We start from the raw sequence: 25,000 nt of genomic DNA, 5'->3' as shown, positions 1-25,000 counted from the left end.
TGCACGTACAACACGAATTCCAAGGACGCTTCGGAGAAGAAGATACCAGTGAAACAGTGACGTCATATAGCGAGGGGTCTTATTTTTATTTTAGTTTTTTCAATCTTGACCTTCTTCTGAAAGGAATCGTTCTCTTTTTTGTTTTTATTTTATAGCGTCGTTCTTTCTTTTATATGTATATATATATATATTATATATATATATATATATATATATATATATATATATATATATATATATATATATATATATATATATATATATATACAGTATATGTTAGCGTGTTTATTTACTTTTATGGGCCGGGGTTCTGTGGCTTCCATGTCAAATTTTCCAGTCTCTTATGCCAACGTTTATTTTCCTCAGTCAGAGCCCCACACCAAAGTATTTTTTCTTTATGTTTCGCCTTAAAGCAACATCATTCATTACTGCCCACCCACTTCAAGTCCAGCACAGTGTCTAAGATTCATCCATGTCTTATACCAACGGACTCTCTTATCGTTTTGTTATCGTCTCATGCGAAAACTTATTTCTGAAACCGGGAATCTTATTTCTGTTACTTTCGTTTCAAAATCAACATTCGTATTTCATTTCCTGTTCTACTCTAGCTATTATTCTTCTCTTTACTCTTTCTTTGGATCTGAAACCAGTTTTATTATTTTCGCTGTAACAAAGTTTAAGGCTACGTTCATTTTCTCCTTTTTTTCGACTTCATCTCTAAACATATCAATCTTCTTCTATTTGTTTTCACTTAGACTCCAAGAACCTCATTCTTTTCCATGTTTTTTTCTTCTCCTTCTAAAACCTACATTCTTCTTGTTTTCTTTTTCTAAAACCAACATTCTGCTTGTTTTCTTCTCCTTCTAAAAGGTCCATTCTTCTTGTTTTCTTCTCCTAAAAATTATATTATTCTTGTTTTCTTCTAAGACCAACATTCTGCTTGTTTTCTTCTACTTTAAAACCTACATTCTCCTTTTTCCTTCTGCTTCTAAAACCAACGTTCTTCTTGTTTTCTTTTCCTTCTAAATCCAACATTCTTCTTGTTTTTTTCTCCCTCTAAAACCAACATTCTTCTTGTTTTTTTCTCCCTCTAAAACCAACATTCTTCTTGTTTTTTTCTCCCTCTAAAACCAACATTCTTCTTGTTTTTTTCTCCCTCTAAAACCAACATTCTTCTTGTTTTTTCTCCCTCTAAAACCAACATTCTTCTTGTTTTTTTCTCCCTCTAAAACCAACATTCTTCTTGTTTTTTTCTCCCTCTAAAACCAACATTCTTCTTGTTTTTTTCTCGCTCTAAAACCAACATTCTTCTTGTTTTTTTTTCTCCCTCTAAAACCAACATTCTTCTTGTTTTTTTTCTCCCTCTAAAACCAACATTCTTCTTGTTTTTTTTTCTCCCTCTAAAACCAACATTCTTCTTGTTTTTTTCTCGCTCTAAAACCAACATTCTTCTTGTTTTTTTTTTCTCCCTCTAAAACCAACATTCTTCTTCTTGTTTCCTCCCTCAAAAACCAACATTCTTCTTGTTTTTTTCTCCCTCTAAAACCAACATTCTTCTTGTTTCCTCCCTCTAAAACTAACATTCTTCTGATTTCCTCCCTCTAAAACCAACATTCTTCTTCTTGTTTCCTCCCTCCAAAACTAACATTCTTCTTATTTCTTCCCTCTAAAACCAACATTCTTCTTCTTGTTTCCTCCCTCTAAAACCAACATTCTTCTTGCTTTCCCCCTCTAAACCGAACATTCTTCTTGTTTCCTTCTCCTTCTAAAACCAACATTCTACTTCTTGTTTCCTCCCTCTAAAACCAACGTTCTTCTTGTTTTCTTCTCTCTGTAAAACCAACATTCTTCTTGTTACCTTCTCCTTCTAAAAATTCCTCTTATTTTATTCTCCTTCTAAAAACCAACATTCTACATTTCGTTCTCGTTTCAATTTTAAAACCAAAAGCCACCTTCTCTTTGTTTACACATCTCCATCTAAAACCAACACTCGCCATTTCGTTTTCGTTTCGACCCTACAACAAACAGTCACCTCGTCTTTGTTTACATTTCGTCATCTGACACCAGCCTCCTTCACCTTCTTCTTCTTCCTTTTCCAGATGGAGGAACTTCGCAGCCAGCGCGCGATGAGGAGAGTGGACCCCTCAGTGATGACGTCACGCATCCTGCTACTCCTTTTAGTGGCGATGGCGGGGCCGGCGGTCTACGGCGCCCCAATGCCCATGCCCTCAGAGTCTGATTCTCCTTCGACGGACAGCAGAAACTCGTTGGGGATGCTCGTCATAACTCCTAGGGCGCCCGGACTAGCAAGGGCTAGTAAGTATTGGAGGATTCAGTAGTGCTTCTCACCTTCTTAGCTGTTTGTGTTTCGGGAATGTTGTTTCTCTTTTGGCCCCCTAGTCTGAGAATGCGCTTTCCTTCCTCTTGTTCTGAGAATGCGGGTTCATATAGCTTCTGTCTCTTTCATTCTCGCTTCTTTTTGTACTGTGAGAACATAATTCTTTGTCCATCTTTCTCTCCTAATCTGAGAATATAAGTTCTTTGTTTTTCCTGTCGCTTTTTCTGAGAACGCAAATTCATTTCCTTCTTCTGCTCTCATTCTGAGAATGCCAGTTCTTTGATTTTCCTCTGCTTGAGAATGGAGAATTTATTGCCTGTTTTCTTTAGAATGTAGATTCTTGGCTTCCTTTTCTTCTAATTCTGAGAATTCATTTCCTTGCTTTTTCCCCTTCTCTCGTGTTCTGAGAATGTCGATTCTCTTCTTTATTTATTTTTCTGAGAATGCAAGTTCTACATTTCCTCTCTTTCATTCTAAAAAGTCTCTAATTTTTTCACTCGATAATAAACTTTCCGATAACAAACTCCTATAGAAAGTGTTGTTAAATAACTCAGTAAACATTTTGAATTTTTTTATATGTAATAAAATCAAAGTTATCCTTTGTTTCTCTTCTTTTCGTCTCTCTATTTCAATTCTGTCAGTTATTTATGCGCATGTTTATGATTATGTTACATTATCCTGCCTTCTTCCGTTCCTTACCTATCTCTCACCTTCCCTTTATGTATGACGTTCTACGCATATATCTTTTCCTTTGATCTTCATCTCAATCTCTACACAAACTTGAATCACAGCCTGACGATTCATTCTTCTTCTTCTTCTTGACTTTCTGCTCAATCGACCAGCAACTATTACGATTCAGGAAACAGCTGGTCCCCACCCCGATACCCTCTGAAGCAGTGGTTCTTAACCTAGGGGGGGTACGATACCTTAAACCTTGGGGTACGAGACATGATAGCCAATGCAATGGTACTGTATATTTACCTTGAGAAAGTAGAACATACAGTTTCCTAATTCTGGCACTTTCAAAGAAAGAACCTCGTTTGAACATTATCATTGATGAGAAACAACAACAGAGTCGCTAAGAATTGGTTGGCGCGTACTGTATAGTATTACTCATAATTACTGTTATGATGTGCATTCATTGTATCCTACTAATTGACACTTTTAATTTGAAATAAAGAAGTACCTTTGTTCAGTAACTGAATACGTCTAATAATTTCTCAGCAAGGTCCGTATCACTAATCTTTTTCAAATGTTTGTATTGTATTTATACTGGATGGGGGCACGATAAAATTTCCTGACATATCAAGGTTACGGGCACTGAAAAAGATTAAGAACCACTGCTCTGAAGCAAACTTGAGAAGAGAACCTCTCACTCTCAGAGTAATAATTATTGCTTGGACTCGCAGCAAAAAGTAGTTTTGTTGGTAGAAGTGGTAATAGCAGCGTCAGTATCAGCAGTAGCAGCACTAGCATCAGCAACAGCCGTCGCGGAGACGCGAGTAACGATAGTCCTTGGGTGCGGAATCCTTGCCCAGCAATGGCGAGACAGACCCAGGCTTCAGAATCCTTGGCAGCCGCTGGACTATACCTCTTTGGGGGACCTCGGCAATATCGAGACATTCACTTTTGTTTGTGGGACCTTTTTCCTCCATCCGGCGTCAGAGAACCCGCCGCTGACGAGGCCATTAATGGGAAATTGAACGAACCTTTCGACCAGGTGGAATTAGGAAGTGCTTCTAGAAGGTGCTGGCTGGTTTTAAGTGCTGGGGTCTGAAGAGAAATGAGTGTTTTCTGGTCAGCGCGTTTGCGCAATGGGTGAGTTTTAATTACTGAATGTGTCGTTACTATTGATTTATGGGAGTGAAATGTTTTTTGGTTAATGATTTAATGCGTCTGGTATTCTAAAGATTTATTCTATTAAAATGGACAATATCTTAGCTATCATATGTGTTTGGTTAATATAATGCATCTGGTATTCTAAAGCTTTATTCTATTAAAATGGACAGTATTTTTGGTTAATGATTTAACGCATCTGGTATTCTAAAGATTTATTCTGTTAAAATGGACAATATTGTATCTACCACAGAACTCCTTTTTAGAACAAACAAAATAGTAAGAGTAAGAATCCAGTCGATAAATTGAAAAATATTCCCCCAGCTGATAATCGGGGCCTCCAGATTTCTCTGAACTTGATGAGTTCCAGAGAAGAACTGCCTGATTATAAATTGATTTTTGGAAATAAAGCTTATTCCTGATGTTAATTACAGACACTGGTGAATTTTAATTAACTTGTAAGAATAGGATATTGGTGTTTAATCAACGAGGCAATTAATTTCTGAGATGCTGATCAGACGTACTGGGCTGAATCTTTCTGTTAACGTCACGGACAGCCAGCTTTTAAATCATAGAATCGGGATTTCCCTTCTTCTTAATCTATTTTTTAGAACTTTACAATCCTGAGTTTCCATGTTAATCAAGAACACAAATGAGAATTCAAATTGTAGGCTGAATTTCCAGCTTGAAATTATAGCCGCTCGAGTTGACGACCTCCATAATTATGATTCCTGAGATACTGATCTTCGAATCTAGTATGTCCAGGTGAGGAAAGCAGTCGTGTGCTTGCATCGCAATTTATGAAGTCGATGGCCCGTTCGAAAGTGCGGGTATCAATTACCAGATTAATGTCGAAGGACTCTTTTGTATTCTGTGAAAGAAAACTATTGTGTTGGCTTTGTCTGTTCGTCCGCACTTTATTCTGTCCGCACTTTTTTCTGTCCGCACTTTTTCTGTCCGCACTTTTTTTCTGTCCGCCCTCAGATCTTAATAGCTACGTAGGCTAGATGTCTGCAAATTGGTATATTGATCATCCACCCTCCAATCATCAAACATACCAAATTGCAGCCCTCTAGCCTCAGTAATTTTTATTTGATTTAAGGTTAAAGTTAGCCATAATCGTGCTCCTGGCAACGGTATAGTATAGGCCACCACCGGGCCGTGGTTAAAGTTTCATGGGCCGCGGATCATACAGCATTACACCGAGACCACCGAAAGATAGATCTATTTTCAGTGTCCTTGATAATAAATAGGCTGCAGCGACTGTACAGAAAACGCGATTGCGCCGAAGAAACTTCGGCGCATTAATTACTTGTTGTATTCCGACCGCGAAAAGATGGCTTTGATAATCAGGTTGGAAATCCGGGTGTCGACTGCTTAATGAGAATTCATAGACTTGTGCCATTATTATTCTCGTCATTTTTATTCATTTTATAAAACGTACAGTGACTTACACATGAAGATAACGAGTGAATCAAGATGAACTTACCGATTAACATTCACCCTCGTAGGTGCCGTCAGTGCGCCTCATGCGGTGTACTGTAGGCGTTACTTCAGGTTCTTCGCAGCGTTCCCTCGGCCCCTAGTTGCAACCTCTTTCATTCACTTTACTGTACCTCCGTTCATATTATCTTTCTTCCATCTCGCTGTCCACCCTCTCTTAACAAATATTTCAAAGTGCAACTGCTTTGAGGTTTTCCTCCTGTTACACCTTACAAACCTTTCTCTCTCTCAATTTCCTTTCTAGCGCTGGATGACCTCATAAGTCCCAGTGCTTGGCCTTTGGCCTGAATTCCATATTCAGTTCAATAAACATTCACTTAAACATATACCTTGCAAGAGTAGTCTTTAATAGGCGTCTCAGTGAAGCCTTCAACGGCTGATTTGAAGGTTCAAAGAGAAAATAAGACTGAATAAAGTCTTGAAGGCTTTTCACCTGTTATAATTCTTAATAATCTCGATTTAGGCCTGAGAGAGAGAGAGAGAGAGAGAGAGAGAGAGACAGAGAGAGAGAGACAGAGAGAGAGAGATACTGGCTTATTCTGGAAGTAAGAAATCTCTAGCACATTAATTATCCTTTCTCACCCTCCCACTTTTTTGTCTTCTCGTCTGGGCTACTTAAGGATACTAGGATATCTCGTCCCGTCGTCCTCGAGTTTTTTTTTCATATAGGATAACTACGAGGGATTCCTTCCGTCGTCGCAGAAAGAGGATATATATTTCTATTTTTATGCAACGTCATCAGTGGGTTGGGGATACATGTTCCCAAAATCTTAATTAAGCCCCGTAGAGGGGTAGTGCCGTCAATGCACCTCGTGCTGTGAACTGTAAGCATTACTTAAGGTTCTTTGCAGCGTCCCTTCGACCCCTAGCTGCAACCCCTTTCGTTCCTTTTACTGTACCTCCGTTCATAATCTCCTTCTTCCATCTTGCTATCCACCCTCTCCTCACAATTGATTCATAGTGTAACTGGGAGGTTTTCCTCCTATTAAACCTTTCAGACCTTTCTACTGTCAATTTCAGTTTCAGCGCTGAATGGCCTCGTAGGTTCCAGCGCCTGGCCTGTGGCCTAAATTCTATATTCCTTCCTTCCTTCCAAAATCTTGAGAATACGCAAGACGCAGATGTTTAAAATGATCCATTTCTCCTTCACCACTGAAGGAAAGTATTTAGCCATCTTTATTTATAAAGCTAAATTATCTTAAAATAATTTTCCATGAAGCCTTAAAGCAGGAGACGTGCTCTAAACAAACTACAGCTCGACTTACCGACCGTCTTTTGTTTGGCTGCCAGACCTCAGATTTCCGAACCATTGGATTTCTGGCGCGCAAAAACTTGGAGACTTCAATGCATCTGTGTGTGTCTGTTTTTATTTTTTTTTTATTTTTTGCTCATCATAATGACTTCAACTACATGCAGACGACTTCCTTATTCGCTCCGTAAACCGGCGGGTAAAGAATGCCCAAACGGGCCATCTAGAGGCGTACAAAAAGAAAGCGGTATTTAGAGAAGCAAGAGTTACGAATTGTACACTTAGCGAGGTACCGTAATACTGGCGGGTGGATTTCGCGCCCCAATAAAAGTGAGGTGTAAACAAAAATAAGAAGAAGAAGAAGAAGAAGAACCGTAGGCTTGTCGTAAACGTTTGGGCTCGTAAATGTTCATTAGATGTAATTAACGTGGTTTTATTCTCGTCTCTAATGAAATATCTTGAGGTCATCTTCGACCACAAAAGCTATTAGTTAAATATTTGAGGCTATACAAAGAATATTAAGCCTTGAGCTTTACAACTCAAGACTAAGTTTGCTTACGTTGCGAGTGGTTGATATATTCTTTGAAGATATACTTTAATGAGTTTAATAAGTTTTTACACTCTTAAAAACTATTTATATCATTATTTTCTGTAAGTCTTCATTAATGGGTGGTCAGAAATTCCTTGAATATTTATATCCATTTAAGCTTACAGAATCTGGTAAATTATTGTTTGTCTAGACAAGGAGTTCTTAGATTTCAGTAATTAGAATCAAATGTAGATTAATCTATTTTAGATGTAGTCTTTTTACAGTAATTCCGCCAAGGATAAGGCGAGAGAGAGAGAGAGAGAGAGAGAGAGAGAGAGAGAGAGAGAGAGAGAGAGAGTAGTCTTTCACAGCAATTTTACTAAAGAGCAGGCGTGCCCAGAGAGAGAGAGAGAGAGAGAGAGAGAGAGAGAGAGAGAGAGAGAGAGAGAGAGAGAGAGAGAGAGAGTCTTTCACAGCAATTCCACTAAAGAGCAGGCGTATCTAGAGAGAGAGAGAGAGTAGTCTTTCACAGCAATTCCGCTAAAGAGCAGGCGTGCCCAGAGAGAGAGAGAGAGAGAGAGAGAGTAGTCTTTCACAGCAATTCCACTAAAGAGCAGGCGTGCCTACAGAGAGAGAGAGAGAGTAGTCTTTCACAGCAATTCCACTAAAGAGCAGGCGTGCCCAGAGAGAGAGAGAGAGAGAGAGAGTAGTCTTTCACAGCAATTTCACCAAAGACAGGCGTACCCAGAGAGAGAGAGAGAGAGAGAGAGAGACGATTAGCTAGATTACGGTAGAAGGACCATGACAAGGAATGTCTGTACTAAGAAATTAAAAGCTAACCCCAGTGTATGAGCTTTTTGTTCTTCGTTTTTGTAAGCAAAGTGGACCAGTCCAGCAACAGCAAGGGTATTTCCTTAATGAGCATCTTACCTGCATGCATTCAGGTTGTTCTGGGTTGAAGGTAAAGGTGTTGGGCATGGTTGCCAAGTTCTTTGAGCTTTTCAAAGGTCCAAATCAATCCTTTTGCTTTCTTCAAGACATTTTATCGTTCTTATAAGCCACCTCAGTGGAAGGTACCCTACTGGCACAAGGCCGGCTTAATCTGAACCAACCACCACAAACCAAGCTAGGCTGGTACTAAGGAGAGTTTGTAGCAGTGATTCCAAGCTGAAATGTAGAGCCAGGAAAGATTAGAATGAGGCTTGTTGGTTTCTCCAGTATTTTATCATTCTTATATGCCACCTCAGGAGAAGGTAGCCTACTGGTACAAGGCCGGCTTAATCTGAACCAGCCATCACAAATCGAGCTAGGCTGGTACTAAGGAGAGTTTATAGCAGTGAGTCCAAGATGAAATATAGGGCTAGGAAAGACTAGAATGAGGCTTGTAGGTTTCCTCAGTATTTCAAATCTTTTGACAAAAGGTTTAGATAGGATATTTCAATTCAACCAAGACGACCAGCCCCTTTCCAAAAAAAATTTTGGCCAATGAGTGTGTGACATTTTAAGAAAAACTAGTTGACTTGGACCCTTAATGCCAAATATTCAAGGAGTACTTTTAGATCTGACCTGCCACAGAGAGAGTAATGTACCCCTTTGCAAATGAACTGTAGACCAACAACTTCAAAGTTAAGCCTTCTTTGACCTTTCAAACGAACAAAACATGTACACAACAGCTTCCTGGAAGTCTAGCTTTCCACGCTTCTCAATCTCACCCACCACTATAGTCAAACCAATCGGTGGTGGCTGCTGAGAGGTGCTCTCTCCCAGAAAGTATCGTGTTAGAGTCTAAACATTTCTGCCATTTTTCTTGAAAGAAAATGCTCAGGAGACTGTTCGCTCACTTCTCTACACAGCTCGATTCTCTTTTGGGGGAAAATGACAGAAATATTTAGACTCTGACACGATACAAGCTGGGTGAGGGCAACCTCTCAGCTGCCAGCACAGATTGGTTTGACTGTAAATCTCGCTTTTGCCCCGCTGCTGCTACTGCGCCGCCGCCCTCAGGTTCACACGAGTAAGCTAACAAAGGTCTCCATGTCAGTCTTTCTTACAGATGACTCGGACAGCGACGACGCCTTCACCCTTCTCTTCTCCAGGGGCGTCATGGCCGAGATGGCGCCGTCGGTGGAAAACAGAGGTAATATTAACCCCACTAACAGTCCTCCTGCCGCTTGCCCCAAACTCTTGCATGTTGTCACCTTCTTCCTCTCCTCTGGCCTTTCGTGTCATTTTCTTTGTTCCATCTTCAGTGCATTCCTGGGCATGGCATCTTCATTGTCATCTTCATAAATCTTTTCGAATCGCTTTTCGTTTCAGATGTCATCACCTCTCATCATCACCATCATCATCATCTTCTTCTTCGTCATCACCAGGATCTACGTAATATTCTCATCATTATATTCAACATCATTATCACGGTTACAGTCATCACCACTTCCTGTTCTCCAAAGTCTTCGTAGCCAACATCACCAGATTGATAAACATCGTAGATTGTGTTGCCGTCATCACAAAACTCATCATTTTCATCAAACAACTCACAATTTCATCATCAATCATCACCAAATTTTCCATCACTCTCGTCATCATTATCATCATCATCACTCTGAGTCTATGCAGTTCTGTCATAGTTATTACTACCACCACTGTGGCACCAAGCACTTAAAGTTGCTTAAGTGATAAAAGTAGAAGACAATAATTTCATTCTTTTCTCAGGATGCAGAGTAAACACTGAATAATATCTATTAGAATGACTCAGAAATATAGCCTTCTTATTGATGTGCAGCCTGAATGGTTCGCGCTTCTTGAGTACTGCAATGCTTGCTAGTTGTTCAACATAGGTCTAGCAATGATTGTCAGTGCAGCGACAAAAATAAATATCGTTGATCTCAGAAGGTTATTGATGCAAGAGAATGTAGAATACCCAAAGGTAGCCTTAACCTAACCTAACCAAACGTCGAAGAAGCCAGCAAACCAAAAAGATTGCTTGCAAGCATCCAACCTACCATAGGCCTATTTGTCCTGTGAATTAACCCCAATATTTCCATGTTCGTAGACATCCAGAATCAGATTCAAGCAATTTATGAAACTAGTTCTATTGCATTAATGATTCTTAAATGGGGACAGTTTAAACATCATTCAAAAAAGGTTTTTATGGTGGCTATAGGCAAACCTAACCTAACCTAACCTAACCTGGCTAGGAGCTTATATCTTCTTTGATCATTTTGGTCTTGTTAAGTCGCTTTTCAAGTTTTTTTTGATGAAATTTCTTAGATAAAACTCCATAAAATTCACGGATGTCAGTAAGATTAAAGCTTATTTTATCCGTTTCAAAGTACGCTTTGTAAATCAAAGAAATCAGGGAATTATGAACAGGAAATGTGTAAATATGTAAAATTCAAAGAAATGGAGGAAACTGTTTGAAAAGATGAGGAACAATAGGTAAGAAATATTAACATAGAGAATAAAAAATGAGGAAGAATATGGAAAGATGGCTAGATCGAGTAAAAGAAGAAAAAAATATAAGATAATTGGTTAAAGATACTAAAAGGGTGAAAAGGAAAATTAAGGAAAAAACTGGTTTGGTGTTCATATTTCTGAGATGTAAATAATATATGTGCGAGTGTGTGTATGTATGTGTGTGTGTGTGTGTGTGTGTGTGTGTGTATATAAGAGCAAGGGTGGACGACTTCCCAGAGACTTTTCCTGTTCTATAAAGTAAGACTGAGGCAAGGGTCGTTTTTGCCAAATTTTCCACTTCGGTGACTTGCTCCCCACGATCTGCGTTTGGGGAAAGGTAAGCTATGATCCGAATCAACCGTGGGACGGGGTGCTGAGACAGGGAATAGACAGAGATCCAGACAGGTAGTTCATATTGTCTGAAAGGAGGTATTGAAGAGACACCCACAGAACGGAATGACAGAACGGTGTTAGATGGAATCTAGAATATGCACCAGGCAGGTTTGAAGACAGATGCTAGGATTGGTTAGACAGGAATCAAAGACAGGTACTATAGGGAATTCAGTTAAGGTCTGAATTTGACGATAATAATGTAATGTTACTTACGTGATTGATGAATTGTTCATTTTCCTTATTCTAGATTTTTTTTTAGTCGTATCTGCTCATTGTTACATCTGCTGGGTTTTGGTTTCATAGTTCATGTTGTCGTTAGAATTGAAGCCATAAAAATTATTTTATTAGTTCCTATTACTTGGCATTTTCTTTGATAGACAACGCTGATGATTTTCTTCACTTATTTTCTCGACATTAAGCCGTTTCCCTGACAAGGGTTGAATCCCGAGTAAAGAAAAGATAGTGATCTATGTAATCGATATACTTACTACGCATGCGCAGACTACGTCGCTGGAATTAATTCTCCAGTCTTGAAAAAATGATTAAAAACGGAATGCTCCGCCGAAAATGCTGATGCTTGTGGTTCCAAAGAGAGAGAGCAAAAGTACTCAAAAGGAAAAGTGAAAGTCCATAGTAAGAAGTAACCATAAATTGATTTGGAGACAAGATTGATAACTGGAGTCTGTATTAGTTTAGCTGAGAAAGAGAGAGAGAGAGAGAGAGAGAGTACCCAAAAGGAAAAGTAATCATAAATTGATTAGGAACCAAGAGAGAGAGAGAGAGAGAGAGAGAGTACCCAAAAGGAAAAGTAATCATAAATTGATTAGGAGCCAAGATAAATAACTGGAGTCTATATTAGTGTAGCTGAAGTGGAGTGGGACGTGGGTCCCAATTTATCACAAACTGATATAAAAGCAAAACATTGAGAGAGAGAGAGAGAGAGACAGAGAGAGAGAGAGAGAGAGAGAGAGAGACAGTTGACGTGGAGTGAAACCAGGGTCCCAATTGATTATTAATTGATATCAAAGAAAAAATAGCTAGATATAAAACTAGAGAGAGAGAGTCGAGAAGGGTGGGGGCGAGAGAGAAAGAGAGAGAGAGAGAGAGAGAGAGAGAGAGAGAGAGAGATGCCCTTTTTAATCAACAGAGCGTTGTGTTGTGCACACAACGAGGTCAACGGAGCTGGGATGACCTTGAACGCCATAAAATCCGGTTTCTGTGGCCTCACCTGACTCGGAGTGAAATGAAAAATTCTCTCTCTCTCTCTCTCTCTCTCTCTCTCTCTCTCTCTCTCTCTCTCTCTCTCTCTCTCTCTCTCTCTCTGAGGTTTTTTGTTAGATTAATCTTACTATTTACTTGTTTATCTGTTTCTGCTATTTTTTATCAGAAGAATCTGTCTTTTTTTCTTACTGTTCTCACGTGCATGAATATATATTTTATATATATATATATATATATATATATATATATATATATATATATATATATATATATATATATATATATATATATATATATATATATATCATCCCGTAGGGCAGGAACCAATTATCAGGTGACCTACCTTCATTCCAGCTCTCCGTTTCCAACCTTCGTTTCAACTGTTTCTCTCTCTCTCTCTCTCTCTCTCTCTCTCTCTCTCTCTCTCTCTCTCTCTCTCTCTCAGTCACTCCATTTTCAACTCCATTCCCTTCTGCTTTAGTTTCACCTCTCTCTCTCTCTCTCTCTCTCTCTCTCTCTCTCTCTCTCTCTCTCTCTCTCTCTCTCTCTCCAGCTATCTGTCTCGGCTCCAAATCAATTTATGATCGCTTATTACTAAGGGCTATCACTTTTCCTTTTGAGTACTTTTACTCTCTCTCTCTCTCTCTCTCTCTCTCTCTCTCTCTCTCTCTCTCTCTCTCTCTCTCTCTCCAGCTATCTGTCTCGGCTCCAAATCAATTTATGATCGCTTATTACTAAGGGCTATCACTTTTCCTTTTGAGTACTCTCTCTCTCTCTCTCTCTCTCTCTCTCTCTCTCTCTCTCTCTCTCTCTCTCTCTCTCTCTCTCTCTCCAGCTATCTGTCTCGGCTCCAAATCAATTTATGATTACTTATTACTAAGGGCTATCACTTTTCCTTTTGGGTACTCTCTCTCTCTCTCTCTCTCTCTCTCTCTCTCTCTCTCTCGGTCTAGTGGAAAGTGGCCATCAAAGTGTAGGAGTGTTGAGTTCCTTCACCTAATAATGAGAGATTAATGCCTTTTAATTTCCTCTATCTCCAATAGGTTACTTGCCCGGTCAAGTTGACTGGATGCCCTGGGCACATTGTGGTCTTGGTATTTTGGGCGTGACGCGGGATTATGATTATGATGGACCTTGCTTGATTAGCAATAAGTATGATTGTGGCGTTTGTCGTTTATATATATATATATATATATATGTATATATATATATATATATATATATATATATATATATATATATATATATATATATATATATATATATATATAGATTTACACACATATATAATATATATATATATATATATATATATATATATATATATATATATATATATATATATATATATATATGTGAGAGAGAAATATCTCATTGCCACCGAATTAATTATACCCTGGGAATAACTTGACACCCAAAGGAATTATATATCGAAAGTATATACCGTAGTCCCGGCCAGGATTCGAACCTATGTCTTATTTTGGGTTAGAACAGGGGTGACTGTGACTCAATCCGTTCAGCCACCTGTAAAATTAGATATAAAGTACTAGAGATATTTGAGTGTGTTTGTTTGTTTCTCTACGAACCTCTTTTCCTTAGACCCTAGGTCGCAAGAGATTTTAGTCTACTGGGTTTTATTTCTTATATTTTATTTTATTTTTTTTTTATCACTTTTCTTTGCAAACTATTACCGAGATATGCAAGTCAAATCTTCTGCATAGTTGGGAAATAATTTTTAGTTTTTTTGCCTAAGAAATTATTTCAATTTTGATGTGAAACTTTATTTTTTTATTTAATCTTGTTTTTCATTAAAAAATTTTTCCTCAAATTTCATTCTTGAATCATATATATTTCATTGTATTTTACTTTTCATTAGGGATTAAATTTTTCAATATTTTTCTGTTCCCTCTCTTCGTGATTTTTAATAACTCCGAAAATTTTCCGCTTATTTTAATTTTCTTTGTTTTTCATATAATTTTATAACATCCTTCACGATCTCTCTACTTCTAAATTTTCAGTCCTTTTAATTTCCATCTTTTGCCATCCATCACGCATCGATTTTCGCTGACATTTTCAATATTTTCATGAGTAATTCATCATTTCTCACAATCATTTCCTTTTTTCCTAAAATTTCCAAAAATGTAAACTCCATATTTCCACCAACATTTTTCTCATTACAGTTTCATCCATCAGTTTCATTTTAAATTAAACTTTTTCTGTATCTTATGCCTTTCACAATTATGATTTTAATTTACCCTGATACCACATACCAACAAGGCCTTGTACCGACTTGTCCTCATACCAGATATAAGTTATGACTCGTTCATGTTACCTGCTTCATGTCCAGATACCCTCATTCCCTCATTTGAACACCTTGAAGGCCACAATACCTGCAGGCTACTCTGATTTTACCCCCATACCCAGCGTTCAAAACCCCCATACCCAGCTGAACGTTCAAATGCCTTATACGAAAATTCAGGGGTCAAAGATGGTTAAATCACAATACCACAATAATTACAAATGCCCAAATGCCCCCATCCCCCATGTACCCCAAAAGAGAGCAGGAGCAAGCCTCAGTAATATTACCAGATACCCACATGCCCGGGAGTCGAAGAAAGCTCCGTGTCATTGCACCATACCCACATGAGTCATCGGCTGCCCAGGTGACATTTTCTCAGACATTCTTTCTCATCTATTTTTTTTTCTAGATCGTGAACTTCACGACCACAATCTCAGGTCATCGTTTGCCCACCTATCAGATGCAGTTAATGACCTGTGTTGACCTTTTTTGCATATAACCAAGTACCTGAATTACGTCCACTGACCAATTAACTTACCGATCTCTTTAACTTATTTATATCTTCTACTTCCGATAACTTGGGTTTCTAGGGTACGTCCTGGGGTACTCAGTCAGTGTTGCGCCCTCCCCCTCCCCCACCCCCGCCCCCAACAGTGCCCAGCTGAAGTATCAAATGGCGAAATTTGTCACAGTGCATTTTTTCCCCCTTGATTGACCTTTTTTTTTTGGGGGGGGGGGCCAGCATTAAGGTCAAGTTTCTAACGAGGCTAGTTTTGGGAGACTTCTGGTAACATTCTGCTCTAACTGGTTTTTGGTGAAGGACAGATCATTGAGTAATGTTTCATTTTTTTTGTTTTGCAATTTCTTCTCATTGAAAATGGATGCGTTGTAACATTTGAATCTGTACATACAATTTGTATATTTTTGGTTGTGAGTGTGTGTATGTTTTTTGTAGGCATACGTGTGTCTGTATATACACTCCATAGATGTGTATGTATATGTACGAGTGTATATATATATATATATATATATATATATATATATATATATGTATGTATGTATTTATATACATATGTATATCATGTGTATGTGCATATATGAGTGCATTCATAATCAAGTTCAAAACCAGTAATTGTCCATAGCATCACCCAGTACAAAAAAAAAAGGAGAAACGCAACATTACAACTAAAGTTTTCATTTTGAAGTTCCCAGTCTAAAATCAAAAGAATATCTACATGAAGTAAACAAAACGATTTGTTAATGAGTAAACATTCTAAGTAAATACCACATGGACGCTTACAAAAAAAAACAATGACTTTAAAACTTTTAAAATTGAATTTTGGAGTCGATGTTTTGTACTCCGTCGAACTCCCCTTGCCCCGAACTACTAATGGAGAGGTAAGGCCTGCGTTTCTCTCCAGACCCGAACATCATCGTGGTCAGAGGCTGCAGAGGAGATTACCAGGAAGATCCTACTGGAGCCTGCAGGCAGATCTTCGCCTTCCCATCCTACCCTCCCAGGACGCCCAGGCCCAGGTAAGGAAACGAAGGAGGAGGAGGAGGAAGAAGAGGATGAGAAATATTCCTTCTCATTCCTCCTCCCTCGACCTGCCCGTAAGGTGGGGTCACTCTATTTTATTTTCGTCTTATCTTTTTTAGAGCTGGTTGGTCTTGCTTTGTTGAAAGAAAGTTATGATTTGTTCATCAGTGTTCTTATTTTTTTAATGTTTTAAGTTTTTATTCGTTTAAACTTTTTTCTTTATTTTGCTTTCAGGCTCTCACAAATCAGATTTCCACTAAATAGAATTTTCTTTGTTCGTTTTCAAGTCCTTACAAGTCAGGTTTCCACTAAATAGAGTTTTCATTGTTCTTTTTCAAGTTTTAGATCTTACACCAATGTTTGCATTGTGAAAATAAGTTTTCCTTTTTCTTTATTTTTCAATTTTTTGGGGTGCAGACGTTAATCAGATGTTGATTTAATCAGTTCTTCATACCTAAGTCCTTCATTTCTAATTTCAATATGGCGTCTCTGTCAGTGTTGAAATAAAGCTATTCCTTCATATCTTTCGACCTCTGCCACAACCAGTTTTCTCAGTGGAGGACATCATCATCCCAAGAGTCTTCCAAATGACAGTAATTCATGAGTTTGAACAAAAGTTCAGGTCAGAAGGTTTTCGTTGTTATGCCTGGCTTATGATTTGAGGGCACTTGCAAAGTAGAGAATTTTTTGCAATATTTGGTAATCGAGCCTCAAATATTATAATGCCGTGAAATAATTCCTGTCAAGAGCAACATTAAAATGAAATTATTGCTGACAATGTTAATAGAAGGCTAGCTAAATCGTTTTCTTCTGCTTCTTTGAGGACTTTTGTAGACACTTGTAGAGAAGGGATGAACATCAAATAGAATGATACAGATATAGAATTATTAGTTAGGTAGGAGAGTAGAGTTCCAAATTGCCTAATCATCTTCGAGCCTCATTACATAATTTTTACAGTTACAACATAACCAAATCGATTTGTGATAAAATGTATATACATAAAAATATAGATATATAGATAGGCAGCTTGGCCTGAGATACAAAAAGAAAACAAATAATTGCTTTAATACGTGACAAAAAACTGATAGACAGGCAGGACGCATCATACATTTCGATGGTAAAACGCAGACACTGAAACAGAAAAAATAAATGAAACCTGGCTTCTGTCATGTCCTCGGTAGTCGTAAAAAAGATGCAACATAAAATCTTTGTGAGGTCGTCAAGAAAAGTCGTAAAGTGAGATAGGAGTAGAGTTACCATCGTGGTCTGAATAGTTAATCTCTCGCAATGACAAGTAAGAGGGGAATTAAGTTTCAATAGGGCCTTTAAATGCATTTTTATTACGAGAGATGTTCAAGGACTTTTTTGTATGCCTGCTGATTGCAATGGATTAATTGGGGATGAGAGGCCCTCTGTGGACCTTTGGAAGCTCTTGGTATGGACCTGTGGACTCTGACCAACCTAAATACATACTGCAATAGTATTAACAGGTCATGTATAAACGAATACAGCAGGAATTAGACATTTCTCTTTATTGGGAAGGTCGCGGATGAATATTAAGAATTATTATATAAGTTTTTCCTTTTAGTATAAGAAGCATATCTGCTGTACGTGGTGAGTGAAAAGATAAATCTCAGAATAGAAAATGAAATAAGTGATGACGTTTTGTATCTCTTAGGGCCAGCCCTAGGAGAGCTGTTAATCAGCTCAGTGGTCTGGTTAAACTAAGGTATACTTAACTTTTAGCATAAAAAAAAGTTGGACCTGAATCGTTTCTCAAGTAACAGCTTCCGTAAAACAGTAATTAAGCCATTCATTCTAGCATGACAGTTATCTAATCATCAATACATTCGGCTCAAAACGAACTGTTCATTTGTCTCTTCACTATAGTTACCTGTAAACATTACATGACACATTTACCCAAGAGGTATTCGACTTACAGGACGAGTGTAGAACGACGGGACAACTTCCGCAGACGTAAACAAACCTAACCTTTCCTAGAATGCCAGATCCTGACCTAACCAGAACTTACCTACCTAACCTCACTTAGGGTGCCATGCCCTGACCTGGGCAGGGGGCCCAAGTAAACACTAAACATCAGAGACAATGGACTTAGCTTCTGTTCGGAGGTTGTCCCGTGGTCCTGCAAAGTACCACCACTTACAATCAAAGTCCTTCTGACACCCTTCCTTCCTTTTTTTAGCAGGATCCCCTCAGCCTCGAGGTTCCCTCGCCCTCGAGTAGTTCCTCAGACACAGAGAGATTTGGTCAAGCGATTCAACACCTCGAGGCGCCGCAACACCTGGTTCGGACGCAGCCTGAGTAGCAGCAGTGATGAGAGAGATTCTTCTTCTTTGTCACCTTCTTCTCCCTCTTCTTCTTCTTCTTCTTCTTCGGAGCCTTACGAGGACAACGCCCCGAGTGGTCTTCCCTTCATACACTCGACCACGCCAGCCACGACCACCACGACTCTTGGTACCACTACGCCGGATTGCGACGACTGAGTTTGTTGCTTCATTTCCGTCAAAAATTAAGATTAATTCTTACGATCCTAAAGTATTATATATATTTTTTGAATTGCAAGGTCCACAGTACGTGCATTTTGTCATATGCTTCATTTGAAATGTGTCCTAGCAAGTTACTCAGGTTAGAACATGCTTCTGGCGGTAGAGAACACGTTCAGTCCTAGTTAAGAAATAGGCCGCGCCCCCTGGGCGGTATAGTTGCCATGTACCTCCTGGTAGAAGTTTACCGTCCATGCCTAAACCTTGGTATTGAAAAAGTTAGTTTTTAATTGGCATAGCCTGTAAGAGGAAATTTCTAAGACTAAGATAGAACAAAGATATCCTGATCTGATAATCGTAATATGAATTAAAATGCAGAATCATACTGGTGCAGTACTGAGATTGTTGCCATATAAAAGACCCTATTGAAATATGGTTGTGAATTAGTAATTCATGCTACCTGATGCAGCATTATTCTTTGTATCAGAGAGAAACTGGACCGTGGCTGAAAATATTTCATAAACTTTTGAAAAAACATGAAAACTGGGGACATCTATAAGTCAGTCCACTCTTAGATCATTACCCTTGAGGATGTAGATTTAGGCCCAATACATAGATACATTTTTTGTATTTGTGTTCGTTTATTTGTGTAAATAAATTTGGTAGGTAGCAGAGTATGTACATAATTATAGGTAGGTAGATAGATGCATACGTAGTTATAGATAGATAGACTCGCAGGTGTACGGATGTATAGTTAGTACTGGGTACAAATCTAAATACTTCCACTGTACAAAATGAGGATTCTGACATTCTGAGTGACTGTGGGTAAGCACAAGGCTTTAAGAACCTTTCACCAATTTAACAATATATTGTTCCTGTTTTTTTTTTTTCCTTAATCCATTGTGGCAAAATGATCGTCTGTGGACTTGCTGAAAACATCCGCCACTTGCCAAGTTACCTCTGTGCAAACGTGTTATCAGTACGCAAGATGTCTAGAACACTTACGACCAGGAAAATTAAACATTAACAGATGGGTCTGCCACCCACCCAACGTTCCTCAGTCGTCCTTTTGATAAAATTATCCAGTTTTCCTTTCCTTGACTTCTAAAGTTCAAAATCTCTCTCTCTGAGCCGGCGACTGGCTCCTACCTATCTCAGTAAGCTCAGTAATTTTCAAGGTACGAAAAATCCCCTTTCAGTGTTCCAGACATTTTGTTCCTGACTAAGATGAAAAATTATTTTTTGTAATAAAAGTTACCAATAGATTTAGCGTCGTGTTGAGAGCGTGTGTGTGTGCGCGTGTGAGAGAGCGCACGTGCGTAAGCATGTGTTTGTATGTATGTGTGCGTGTGTTACAGTGCGTAAAAAAAAAAACTGAGGTTTTTAGATTTTTTTAAAGAAAAGTAAAATTACACAAAGATCTTTGTCATGAAAGGACGTATTTCAAGCAAAGTTTTTGCAGAAGTCTAATCTGCTGACCTGTTCAAAAATCAAGTTGATTTGTTTGTCGTAAACTGCTGTGTACAGTGTACGTATAGTGTACAGTCACTATTCTTACAATTTCCTTTAAAATAAATACATACAATTCCCTTACCATAACAATATACGCAACCGGATTCAGAGCAGAAAAAAAAATTTTGAAACTGCTGAGTCAGATCAGACGTAATAATTTACCACTTTTTTTGTTGAACTGATACGTTATGACCCTTATTGTGACTTCAGCCTCTCGTGTAATTCAGGGGAATTCAGGAACCAGCCACCCACACCCCCTCCAATTTCCCACACAAAAATTAGGTTCTTCTCTCCTTTGACTTTTTTCGTTTTTGACATTCAACAGTATTTGAAGCAAGGCGACTTTTCTCGCCTTTAAGTGGCCCTGTCGCCTCTTTCACCCGTTTGACGACTTCAGTTTATCAATATTACCATAAAAAAATGAATATTTATAGACACGAAATCCTTGTTGAAGTGAAGGTCTGCCCCCTCTCTTTCCTTCGTTATAATCCTACATTTTCTAAATCCTTACTTTGTTCGCTTGGATCGTCGAGTACGATGGACGGTCTTCAGAGGCAGATTCAGACGCTGATCGAGAATCGAAGAAGTATTGTCTCCCTCAGAGTGATGAAAGTATTGTTTCTCGGTAAAATATGGACCGTATCTTTATCATTTACCAAGGCCAAAGATTACTCTTTTAAAACAACAAACTTCTAATTCAGCGAGTTAAATGTTGGCTTGAGTTAACATGAAATCACTGTCGTTCCAGTTTAATAAATATGGTTATATTTGCTTAGTAATTTGTGGCTGTGAATATACTGTGAAATAAATTTTGTATAATTAACTACATACGTACTTAAGTAGAAAGAGAGAGAGAGAGAGAGTGAGAGGGAAAGAGAGAGAGAGAGAGAGAGCCAGGGAAAGAGAGGGCGAGCCCAGACGTGAAATAACACCTAGCACTTATTTTTGACGCGTCAAACGGTCAGACCACCACACGTTGCAAAAATTCTTCAAAGGCTCCGAAGACCTCGACCTCCTGTTCGCTGAAGACCAGAAGATGATGGAAGGGACTTGTTACGTTATTTGTGATATTCACTCCACCTGTTCTCGTCATTTGATGTTACCATTTGCCGACGTGCAATAAAACGTGATTTGTACAAGTCGTTTCGTTTGATTCAGCCTCTTAATCCTTCCATATGTAATGGGGGTAATGTTTCTGTATATTTTTTTGACGTATGTGACTCAGATAGTTTGTAGGAAATGAATTCCTTACTTAACTATCACGAAATCTTCGACAAGATAGCACTGAACGACTTAATATACGATGCAAATGTAAGATTATTCCTGCATGGGTCTATATTAGACATTATAAATGCTTCTTTATGAGCAAGAGAATGTCTTGAAAGGTTCTGTGAGCTAGTAACTTGGTTGGTTGAGTTTAAAGGTACCTTAAACAAGGTCCCTTTCCCATAAGGTGGCTCACATTAAAATTTTGTCTTAACGATTAATGTAGAAAAAGGTGTGGACCCCTGGATTTGAACCTACAAGCTATAGACGACAGGGAACTGGTAATAAAACAAATGTATTCGTTGTCATACACCAGCACTTGGGTGTGCTCCAATGCCTCCTGTTTAGCTACCTTGGTGAGATCCACAAGCCTTTTATTCTTTGTGATATACCCTCTTTAACTTTAGGTTGATCTATTTGCTCAAAGAACAGTATCAAAATAGCAAAAAAAAAAAAAACTTACCATTAATTCTCTTTTTCCTGAGTGCTATGAGCCTCAGGTGAAGTGCTCATAAAAATATATTAAGAATTTTACGAAAAAGTAAATTCGTGCATACATTTCTCATATTGTTCAAACATAGATAGATAGATAGATTGATAGATAGATAGAGAGAGAGAGAGAGAGAAACTTCAGGACGGTGCAAGGGGATTTGCATATTTATTTGGGTCCGTTATCAGAATATCTAAGAGCAAATATTAAGGATATCATAATGTTATGGCAAAAATATTATAAATTAGCATTAATCATCAATTATATCATCAAAACATTACAAAAAGTTGCAAATTGACGGGATGAATTACCCTTACTTTTGCCTTTTAAAACGATTTGGCATCTTAGTTTAGTTAGCCATTAAATATATAGTTTTCTCTAATCCTCACCAGAAAAAATTCCCGTTTTCTATAATTTCTCCGTTCCTCTTCTGTTGGTTTTGTTTACATTTTGAAGTCATTCCAGCAGTGGATCTTACGTAGTTAGGCAGCTCTCGTTAATTACGACATTTTCTTCTATATTTCGTAAATGTTTCGTGTGATATTCGTATTTCTGCCGTCTAGAGAAGCAGAATGATACTTGTGATAGCATTTCAATGTGTTCGTTCGTAAAATGAGATGCATACAAGTCCTTTGTAAGAGTTAGTGTCTTAATCCTACCATATAAGATGGAATATTTCCCTATGAATAGTTTTCTGTGTAACTCAGGTAGTTTTTTTAGGAAATGGACCCCATATTTAACTAACAACAAAACCTTAAGAAAGCACAGAATAAGATACTACAATACTACTGGGTCTATATCAGACACTATAACGAATTATCTATACGCAAATGAGTATCTTGAAAAGTTCTGAGATGGTTGCTGGGTTGGTTGTTTTAAAATGACCTTAAACAAACAAGGCCCCTTTCACAAAAGGTGGCTCATGTGTGTCTTAAGGAATAATGCATAAAAAGGCGCCGACCTCTGAATTTGGACCTACCAACTATAGACGACACTGAGCTGACAAAATGAATGTATTAGTGGTCATACAACAGCGAGTATGCCCAAATCCTTCCTTTTTAGCTACCTATTGTGTCTGGTGTTCCAAAGGGCAGTGTTCTTGGTCCCCTGTTATTTTTAGTGCTTACAAGTGATATGGTTGTTGGTCTGGAAAGCATGTTCAGTGTGCCGATGATGCAATACTTGCTGGTGTAGTGAGGTCTCCACTTTTGAGAAATGAAGCCGCCCTCAACCTCAGTCGGGACATGGATCGGATCAGGGAATGGAGTAGTCGGTGGGGTATGAGGCTGAACTCCAGTAAAACGAAAACACTATTGATTAGCAGATCTCGTACAGATTTCCCACCCCACCCTCCCCTTCAGGTGGATGGGACTGCTGAATGAGTCTGAAGCTTTAACTATTCTTGGTGTAACTTTTGACTCACATCTAACTTTTAAGAAACAACTACTGGAAGTTCATCAAATGCCGCACGAAAGTTAGGAATTGTTCGTAAGGCCTCATATGTTTATAACAGTGATAAAATCAGTGCAACCTGTTTTAGGTCATTTGTGCCTCCTTTGCTGGAATATTGTTCTCTGGTGTCAATGTCTCCTTCTGCCAGAGATTTATCTCTTTCAGATAGAGTGGTTCGTGGAGGTAGGTTTCTATATCCTAATAGTAGCAGTTATGACTTAGACCATCGACGGATGGTCTCTTGTTTGTCACTTTTTCAGAAGCAACCAGATTCCCTGAACAGCAGAAGCACCAATGTACAGTAAATGTTTAGCCTCGCTGTCGAACTTCTCAGTTCCAGAGGTCCTTTATTCCTCACACCGTTGGACTGTGGAACAGCCTCCCAGAGAATGTCATGCAGTTGGAACTTCAGAAGTTCAAGAGAAGATGCAATGCATTACTGCCCTAATACTATTCTTCTTGCATTTTAATGAGTTTTTATCTATTTATCTATTTATTAATTTATTTTTTTTACTTTTTAATAAGTGGTATCTCTTCTTTCTGTATTTCCCTTTACTTCGTCTTACTTGCTCCTAATGAACACCTTAATATTCTTTGGTACCTTCAATTTTAAGCCAATGGCCCCTGTGGGCTTCTTCCATATAAATAGGTTTCAATAATAATAATAATAATAATAATAATAATAATAATAATAATAATAATAATAATAATAATAATAATAATAATAATAATAATAATAATAATAATAATACCTTGTTAAGACCTGCAAACCTTTTAATCTTGGTGGTGGACCATTGTTAACTTGATTTTGATTTATTTCATAAAAGAATCGTATCGATAGGATAAAAAAAAACTAACTATTAACTTTATATTTTCTTTATGACGAGTCCCAGATGAAGCGCTCAACATTATGAGGGAGTTTTATGAAAAATGAAATTCTTCCATAGTTTTTATATTCGCTGCACACACATAGGCAGATAGATAGACGGGCAGTCAGAAAGACAGACAGAAACGAGATGTGTAAAGATTTGATTTGCACATCTATTCTGGCTCGAAATTATAATATTTAAGCGTTAATATTCAAGAAATCTTAGGATAAATAATCAATAATATCATGATTTACCATTCTTAGTCAAATACATCTTCGAAATGTTGCAGAAATATATGAATTAAAGGGTTGAATTGCCGTAATTTTTCCCTTGTAAAAGATTCGGCCCTTTATAGTTTTGTCACCCATTAAATATAACGTTTTCTCTAATTCTACCCTGAAAATATTCCCGTTTTCTTTAAACTCTCCCTTCATGTTTACTGCTGCTTTTGTTTACAATTTGAAGTCATTCTTGCGGCGGACGCTTAGAACTTCAGTACCTCTCGTTAATTTCAACATTTTCCTCTATATTTCGTAAATGTCT

At 38.1% G+C, this 25,000-nt stretch overlaps 1 protein-coding gene across 6 annotated transcripts in view; it reads left to right on the top strand.

Annotated features, from left to right (window-relative positions):
* LOC136830330 (uncharacterized) overlaps nt 1–21,521 on the top strand; it is an 85,525-nt gene extending 64,004 nt beyond the window's left edge. For 2 of the 6 annotated variants that reach the window (XM_067089766.1, XM_067089765.1), the window contains 4 exons: nt 2,100–2,316; nt 9,497–9,592; nt 16,246–16,360; nt 18,568–21,521. In XM_067089766.1, the coding sequence (XP_066945867.1) occupies nt 2,100–2,316; nt 9,497–9,592; nt 16,246–16,360; nt 18,568–18,868 (729 nt within the window). In that variant the 3' untranslated portion in view covers nt 18,869–21,521. Of the gene's footprint in view, nt 1–2,099; nt 2,317–3,848; nt 4,157–9,496; nt 9,593–16,245; nt 16,361–18,567 lie in introns of those variants that run through there. The other 4 variants (XM_067089768.1, XM_067089767.1, XM_067089769.1 and 1 more) reach the window with 4 other exon arrangements.
* Nucleotides 21,522–25,000: the final 3,479 nt, after the last annotated feature.

This window comes from Macrobrachium rosenbergii, chromosome 46, assembly GCF_040412425.1.
Source record: "Macrobrachium rosenbergii isolate ZJJX-2024 chromosome 46, ASM4041242v1, whole genome shotgun sequence".
NCBI lineage: Eukaryota > Metazoa > Arthropoda > Malacostraca > Decapoda > Palaemonidae > Macrobrachium > Macrobrachium rosenbergii.
Note: the sequence above shows the minus strand (reverse complement) of the source record. Positions and strands in the feature narration are given on the sequence as shown.